General features: G+C 45.2%; 1 protein-coding gene across 1 annotated transcript in view; it reads right to left on the bottom strand.

The window, feature by feature from the left end:
- Positions 1-8,385, bottom strand: part of MEX3C (mex-3 RNA binding family member C) — a 21,785-nt gene extending 13,400 nt beyond the window's left edge. The window contains exon 1 of the mRNA XM_055417378.2: positions 7,486-8,385. Within this exon, the coding sequence (XP_055273353.1) occupies positions 7,486-8,245 (760 nt within the window). The 5' untranslated portion in view covers positions 8,246-8,385. The remainder of the gene's footprint in view (positions 1-7,485) is intronic.
- Positions 8,386-8,919: the final 534 nt, after the last annotated feature.

Consider the following 8,919-nt stretch of genomic DNA (forward strand, 5'->3'; position numbering starts at 1 on the left):
TTTTAGGAACTCTTCTTGGACAAAGATAAAAATATAAGGTTTACAAGAGATAATCTAGTCCAATCTCACTTTATTTGTGGAGAACACTGAAGCCAAGAATTGTCCAAAGTTATAAACTAATGACTCTGAAATATCCCAATTCCCTAAACACGCCACTTTCTCAACCTGCCTTCTTTTCTCAGTTGATTCTTAGAAGTGGAGAATTCCCAAACTATATGTGGTGTTTTTACAAACAGAGGTTAAACTACATTTAAACTCCCGCCTCTTCTGTTTCACTTAGTTTAGACAAGAGGATCCACATACGCAACACAAAAGGGCTTCCATTTGGCCTTTCACTAAACCTGCGACACCCAGAAGAGGGCGTCAATTAGAGATGAGAGGTAGAACAACTTTCCTAACTGGGGATTTAAAAATTATGTTCATGTCCATTAGAGGATGTTAATAGAAACTTAAAATTACTTCTGTTTGGGAACCATATAATGGAATCAGATTCATCTGTAAATGATTCTCTTTCAGACTATAGACTGGATGGAACAAGTTTTTCCCCCAAGAGGACACTGAGACTGTGAGGTTAAGTGACCTGTCCATGGTCACAGGCAACAAATGGTAAAACCATGTCTCTAACAAGTTTAACTCCAAGTTCAATGTCCTTCCGGCAGGTACTGGTGGAAAGGTAGAAGATAAGCCAAAGGCGAGGGGACAGTGGTATAGAAAGGTCAGCCCAAAGGGCAAACATTTTATACTGGTAACCTTCTAGAAGTTTGCAACTATTCCCTCCCCACTCTTCTCTGTGTTTAAGATGAAGCTTTATGCTTATCTTCAACTATATCTGCAGTTCATTAAATAATTTTATTATTTTAAGGCCTAGTCTTATTTTATTGTATGATACCACTTTACTTATGGTCAAACCATGCTTCCCTGCATACAATGAACTGCAGTCTCTGCATACTGGATAAAGGCAACAAGCCATGACTACATGAATTGTTCTTAAATCCTGAACCCTGGCATGAAAGAGGCGGTACAACTATGCAGTGTAACTTGGAATTCTCAGAATCAATCACTGAAAAAAAGACTCAAAAGGATTCAAAATAACACTATGCTGTACATATTCAATTTAGTATAGGTTGGCTTGGTATTACTAATGTTAGGAAATCATTTAAAAAGCTTAAATATCAGATGTAATCATTATAAATGTCTATAGAGTACCGAATGGCAGTATGGGGAGAAGAGTTAAAGAGTAAATATGCATCAAGGTATACAAGCCATTTGGGAAGGATTAAGACGCAGTTTGATGAACATATCATTTCAGAATCACGTGAAGATCAATGAGGTTTTAAAATAGATTATTCATAATCTCTTTGGAGTTTCCTAAAGGAGTTTTTTTTTTTTTGACCACAGCATGTGGGTTGTGGGATCAGATGAGCCCTCTGTAGTGGAAGCCCAGAGTCTTAACTGCTGGACTGCCAGGGAAGTTCCTCAAGGAGTTTTAAATTGCAAACACACTTTCCTATCTAGTATCTTATGAACATTTTTCTCTTTTTTTTCATTTTGAGTTTAAATTACAAATGCTATTAAGGCATAAATTACACTAAAAAAGTTGTGCCACAATTCCATAGACTTTAAAATAATACTGTGATAGTCATCATGGCTGTTCATGAATATTCTGGCTCTCTCCTGTGGGCACATGATTGTAATGTAATTTCTCAGCCACTTGAAGTTAGGAGTGGCCAGATAACTTGTTCTGATTAATGAAATATGAGTGGATGTGATCACCACGCTGCTTCAGGTCTAACATTTAAAGACTGGTGTGTGCTACGCCACCGTCTCATCCTTCAGGCACAACAAGGAAGCCCAGCCAACACTTGAGATGGTGGTTGCTTTGCTGGTCTAAGACCCTGAATGACCAAAGTGAGCAGCTGCTGCTGCTGCTAAGTCGCTTCAGTCGTGTCTGACTCTGTGCGACCCCATAGATGGCAGCCCACTAGGCTCCTCTGTCCCTGGGATTCTCCAGGCAAGAACACTGGAGAGGGCTGCCACTTCCTTCTCCAGCCCCTGTGAAAAAGAAATAAATCACCGGTCATTTTAACACTGAGATGTTGGGGTTCTTTGTTTTTACAGCATCATTTATGCCTGTCTGGACAGAAGTGCCATGTGCCTAACAGGCATTTAGATGTCAGTTCCTTTCAGTTGTGTCACTTTAGAAGGATACAGTAATGTGTGAAATTGTCTGCTAAAGCAGAGAAAAGGTGAACGAGGTTAACAATTAATTTCAGATTTAACTTAACAGTAGTATATGCTTATCACTGAAGTTTCATATAAGTCCATTCATTTGTGTACACTCCACAGTCCCTGCAGGCACTGTAGATACGCCTACACCCAGCTGAAGAAGAGGAACCTGAATCTGAGCGGGTGATTTGTCCAAGGCCACAAAGTAACTCACTGGCACAGAGTAATCAGAATTTAGGAAGATCTCTTTCCAACATATCACAGCTGAGCAAGGACTGCTAAGGGCAATTTGGGACAGCTTTTAACATATTTTTATAGTAAAACATTATAATATTATGTAAAACGTTATAATACTATATTATATTATTATAATATTACATTATTCTAAAATAATTTGTCTTCAGTTTAAGACACAACAACAAATTCTTCCATCTGTGCAAATATTAAATTAATTCAAAACCAGATCCACAAAATATTAAGCACAATCTTGTAACTAAATTCCACCTTTCCATGAAAATGTAAGATGTAAGAACTATCTAGAATTCCAACCCATATTGCTGGAAATCTTCCTTGAGGAAATCTCTTTATAGGTCTCCAATACTTGACTCCCTGCATCAGTTTTAGGTCACTGGCATTTCTACCAGGGGGCAGAAAACACACCCTTGAATTACCACTTTATTTTCCATTTCCTCCTTAGTGAATCAAAATAGTTCATTAGCTGAATAAGGCAGGAAGAAAAGACAGTGGATTCCCCACCTATTTGCAAAACAATTAAGGTTTCAGAGCTAATATAAACTATTATTTGGATCTTAAAGTCTAAAAAACTGACAATGTTTAATTTTTAAAGCTAGCATGTATATACATACAAATTAACTTTCTGAATTATAAATGATAGCAAATTTCTATTTAGACATAATACAAGTAGAATGCTAGAATAATACGTGTGCCTTCTGGACACCAAAATTTTATTAAGTAAATTAATTTGGATAGTGATGATATTTTAAGCTATGCATATTAGAAACACAGTATCCTAAATCATGTTTAGGACTGAAATTGACGCAAAATATTCTTCCTGAGCAAGATGCTTAATACTGAGGCAGCAATGTAGAATTGAGAACTTTATCCCCATTAACAAACAACTGGTCTAACCCCAAGTTACACTACCTGAGCAAGGTATCTATTAGCACCTCAGTTTCTATGTCTGTAAAATGGGGATAACCACCTACCAGAGTTAAATGGCAGGTAATACAGTACGTGGAAGAGGGAATGCCAACAACCCTCCCCCCAAAAGAAAAAGACACTGTGCTTTAGCATTATTCTGAAACTATTTCTCCTCATGAAATAGATATTTCTTCTTAAACAGGGAATTTATGTACAACACCAAACTTTCTCTTTTTAGTACCTGAAAACTTGTTCCACCCTAGGAAACTGGGGAAAATTTTCTCAAGGATGTATTTAAGACAACCTAAACCAATATGTCATATTGTCTGTTTTAAAAAGTGGCACTATACACAATCACTGGGGATCAGTGGAAACAGAGTAGTAGCTCAATAAAGAAAAAAAGATTTCTAAGGAGGTCTAGCTCAGTAATAGCCAAAACAGGGTACAAGAAAAATCACTGGAGTGAAGGAAAAAAAATCAAAACACTCTAATTCCCATCTTTAACTCATCCTTTAAACTGTTCACATGTTTTAAAAATGTATAGTATATCAGCATATGCATTATTCATAAATATTCACATATTGAGATTATTAGCTTAAATATTTTTTGACAGAGTGTACAACAAAAAAAAGAGGCTCCCCAATGGTTCAGCAACAAAGAATCTGCCTGCAAGGAAATGCGGGTTCCATCCCTGGGTCAGGAAGATCCTCTGGTATAGAGAATGGCAACCCACTCCAGTATTCTTGCCTGAAAAATCCCATGGACAGGTGTGAGTGCGCGCGCGCACACACACACAGAGCCAGAAATAGCTTTTCTCAACTAGGTTAGAGAACACACATATACCATCAAGGAAATCACTCATGAAAATAGTTAAAGATGTACATTAATTTTAAACTGTACTATAAAACCTTTACAAGTCTTTAAAACAACTGAACTTATGACATTCAATATTTATTTATACCATCGTTAAGTAGAGTTGTACTTTAATTCATTTTTCAGTCTAACTGGTTCTCAATGACTATACAAATTGGAGCAAAGTCCACTGACTTAAATTAAATGTCCTGTTAACCACTGTGAATGTATCTTGCAGGTATTCCATTTTTAAAAAGTTAGGTCTTAAATCTGTTGTCAGGTTTACTTTTGATGTCTATATTCCAGAACTTCTTTGATTACCAACAAGCCTCTTCAGTTCCTGGCTTTATTTTACAGTACAAAATGAGATGCAAGCTTAAAAAGGGGGACCAATTTAACATTTGCAAATGACCATATGCTGCTGAGGAGTATAAATTTGAGGTCAATGCTGCCAACTTTCATGGCTATCAAAAGCAGTAGTTTGTTTTTCTGAAAGACACTGGAACTAGAGGCCATCTACATGAGTTGCTAGTCTATATGACTCAGAATTCCATTTGTCCTACTCTCTGCTTCAGAGCTGAAGTCACAGATGTCTCCATCTGTGACATAATTATTTCCAAAACCAATTAAGAGATGTCAAACAGAAAATTATGACTTCAGGTAATGAATAAAAATGGCAGGAAGGGATAGTTCTTAAGGAGGAAAAATTTGTTCCAAAGCAAAAAGTAAATTAAATGATTTGCCTGGTTTATTCACTTAGGGAAAGGGGAAATTATCACACTGTAAAAGGATGCAAACATTAGAAGCTGCCTGGTTCTCTGTGCGAGTGGGAAAATAGCTTTACAGGTTTTATAATGGTGCTGCTGAGGGTGGAGGTGGCAAAGGGGTCAATGATCCACTAGTTGAATGGTTCGGAACAGGAAAAGGGTAAAACTTTTTGCTCTTAAGATAATCTTGAGAATGATGACATACTTTTAACACTACTGTCAACTCTGGGAAAATATTAAGTGCAAAAGTAACAGTCAGCAACTTGTCTCTATGTCCTAAGACATAAGTAGATTCACATTTCCTTATTAACTAATAAGCTCTGCCCTAAGAGGAAAAACTAAAGACTATTTCATGGCTATAATTTGGTGCAAGATAAAAACCTGGAATTCAGTTTACTTTTAAATAATAGATTGGTATAAAGGTAACAGTCTGCCTAATTAAGAGCCATTTTACCATGCTTTAAAGGGTATAATACAGAAGACAAAAATTCGTATTAAACTAAATAAAAACTATCACTATCTCATCCCTTAGTAAAACTGGCCTCTAAGTGTTCTTTTCCTTTGTTATCCTAAACTGTCACTATAAGCAAACCGAAGCAACTTGTGCTGAGGAAATACCAGCCTACAAGGGCCTGAACACACACCTTGCCATCGCCTTTTCCCCACTCTACTAAGTATCAGACTCTAAGTATCAAAACAAACAGTCCCCCTCACAACTTTCCAACCATACCTAGAGATTATTTCTCCACACTTTCCCCACCGTGTCCCTCAGTCTTTCTTCCACCTTCCATTTGTTAAAGTCCTATCCATTCTCCAAGGTCCCCCTCAGCTGATACATGTACGACTTTGTCACACACTATAGTTAATGACATTAATTACAGATTAGATTAGTGCCACTCTGCTGTTTTTAGTAGACTGTTGGCTTCTTAATGGCAGCAAGTTAGTTGGAACTAACCTCACATTCCCAACTGCCATAAACTCAAATGCCTGGCAGAATGTAAGCTTGATACATAGCAATTCCCGGATGCTGTTAATGGAATAACCAACTCATTCTGGACCTATAATTTGAGATGCTATAATTTTATCCTATGTGAGGTGAAACAGTTCTCTCCTGGACTAGCATCTTCAGTACTCCAAAAACAAAACAACAAAAGCAAACCAAAAAAACAAAAAAGGCAGGCAAACTTTATTGACCAAACTATGGGAATAAACTCTTACGGGAATGGCATCCGCTTTGAACACTGTCTTTAAGTACCAGGCAGTCTGAAATAGGCTATCTCCTCCATCCAGATTTCAGATGGACGGATTTTCATATTAAAATTCTAGAGGTAAGAAATAAGCCAACTCTGATATTTGAAACCACCATTTCGACAGACCTTATTTATGTGTACTTTAGACCACTTGGGAAAGATGAGATCATTTAAGCAGCAGCGCAGTCATTTCTTATTTGACCCCAACAATGCTCTCAACCTAACAGTAGAGAGACATGCATCAACCAGATTCAATCATATTGTAGTAAGTCAGCTGCAGAGAATATTCACTCCTTCAATAAAGGGGGGAAAGCTACACTAAAGAGCATAGGACCTTCCCTAAAAATGTCGGATAGAGAGGTACTCTGGGCATCCCCTTCCCCCACCTTCACAAATCTACTCCTGGAATCTGAGACATAGGTCCTTTGTCTGAACAATGTGGGAGGAGTCTGTCTGCAGTGCTGGTGTGCTGGCAAGTGAGGAGAATCTACTGAAAACTGTATAAACGCAGAAAGTTCCTTAACTCAATTACTTTACTGTCCAATTTTCCTTCATCATGTACCCTAAAGCGTTCTAAAAGGAAGCCACTCTGTCTTTTCGAGAGTTAAAATGTATCGGAATACCGTAAGATCGATCAACAGAGTTAGCTGAGAAGCTAAGTTTCTGAACAGTGGAGGGGGGGTGGCGGTAAGAACGACCACTTGAACATCCCCTCTTCCCTCGCGAATGAGCTTTGTTTTTTTACCCCCAACAAGCCTCCATTTCTGTCAATTTCTTCTTCCCAGAAAGCCGCTGTAGGGCACGCTGAGAGCTTTTTACAAAGACAGTAGTCGGCTGCGCAAACTTGCGATCTCGAAGCTTTTCGTGCACGACACCGAATCCACAACCGACCCGACCTTTTACCACCTCAGGTTGTTTCTGGTGCCACGCCAACTGGGGTGTTCCAGGAATACAGCCCGAGTCAAGGGGACACCGCCGGGCTGAGTGGCTCGAGAAACTTATCGCCTTGTGTCGTGCAGAAGGAGAGGGACACCGTTGGGGGGGGGGCGGTTCGCAAGGTGACCCATCTTCTCGTCTGGTAGCCCCTCGGGTTCCTCCCACACCCCTTCCCCGTGGACCCAGGGAACTCGCCAGGTTCGCCTTTCCAGCCCCAAGCTCCTTTCGTCTCCCCACCCACGCCCGGGGCCCAGCCCGGCTGGACACCCCTCTAACCCCCCACTCGCACTCACCCTGGCGACCGACAATCTCGGCGACATGCTCGGAGCTGGGCACCGGGACGCACTCGGTGGTGTTAACGCTCTTCCTCCGGAGCAGGGCCGCCTGCTCCCCGTTCAGGGCGGCCGCCGCCGCCGCCGCCGCCCCGCAGCCGCCGGGGCCGTAGGCGTGGGACAGCATCGCCGCCATCATGCCCTGGGCATCATCCCCTCCGTAGAGCACCCCCGCCGCCGCCGCCGCGGCGGCCGCCTCCCGGGCATCGAAGCCGGCGGCGGGCAGCAGCACCGACCCCAGGGACCCGCCCGGGATCGGCTGGGTCTGAGAGGCGGCGGCCGCGGGCGGCGACAGCAGCAGCAGGGACGGCCGGCCCTCCTCCTCTGCCTCCTCCAGCTCCTCCTCCTCCAGCAGGTCTCCGTCCAGCTCCGCGTCCTCCCCCTCCTCCTCCTCGTCGTCGTCGTCCTCCTCCTCCAGCTCCAGCTCGGCCGCCTCCGAGGCCCCGGGTCGGCCGGGCGGCGCCCGCTCCTCGGGTGACGGCCCCGCCGCCCGCCGGGCCGGGCCCTGCGCCGCCGCGGCCCGGATCGCCGGGGCGCCGGGCTCCGCCGGGCTGGGGTCGTCGAGGCCCAGCGCGGCCAGGCGTTCCCTCAGCAGGAGCCCGTCCCCCTCGAGCTCCGGGCCACCCGCGGGCGGCGGCGGCGGCGGCGGCGGCGGGGGCGGCTGCGGCAGCGGGGCCGGGGCCGCCGCCAGAGCCAGGGCCGCGGAGCTGCCGCTCGGCATCGCGGCGGCGCGCTGTCAATGGCGGCGGCGGCGGCGGCGGCGGCGGCCGCGTCAGGCGCGGCGGGCGGCGGGCCCCATGGCGGACAGGGCCCCGGCCCTGCTCAGCGCGCACACACTTTTCCTCAGGGGAGGCGGCGGGGCCGAGCGACCCGGGCCGAGCAGCGCCAGGGCCGCCCGGAGAGCGGAGAGGGCGGGGTGGAGGAGCAGGGGAAGGAGGCAGAGGCAGGTAACTAGGTGGGTGGGTGGGGACGGCGGCGGGGCGGGCTCACGGAGGTTCGGCCGCGGCTCCCCGCTCAGGGATTCTTTTGTTTCATGGCCTCAACCAGCCCCCGGCGCGCGCGGCAGCGGCGGCGGCGGCGGCGGCGACGCCCCACGCCGGTCACCGAATGAAGCCGGCGCGCCCTGATTGGCGGCTTTTAATCTCCGGGAGCCCGCCCTCTCCTCCCCGCGGCCTTCTAACTCCTGTCCCTAGCCCCACCCCTCAACCCGCTTCTTGGGCTCCGTCCCGCTCCTCCCCAGAGCTTTCTGATTGGGTGACTGGGACGAGCCCGCCCCTCAAAGCCTTCTCCGTCCGCCCTCTGCCCTCCCCCCCCACCCCGCCCTCCCCGTTCCCTACTGGCTCACGAGGAGGGGGACTGTGATTGTTCGCTTTACACGTCACTCTTTGTGACGTA

The sequence above is a fragment of the Moschus berezovskii genome, chromosome 28 (assembly GCF_049115385.1).
Source record: "Moschus berezovskii isolate FMDL1 chromosome 28, NW_MosBer_1.0, whole genome shotgun sequence".
Lineage (NCBI taxonomy): Eukaryota > Metazoa > Chordata > Mammalia > Artiodactyla > Moschidae > Moschus > Moschus berezovskii.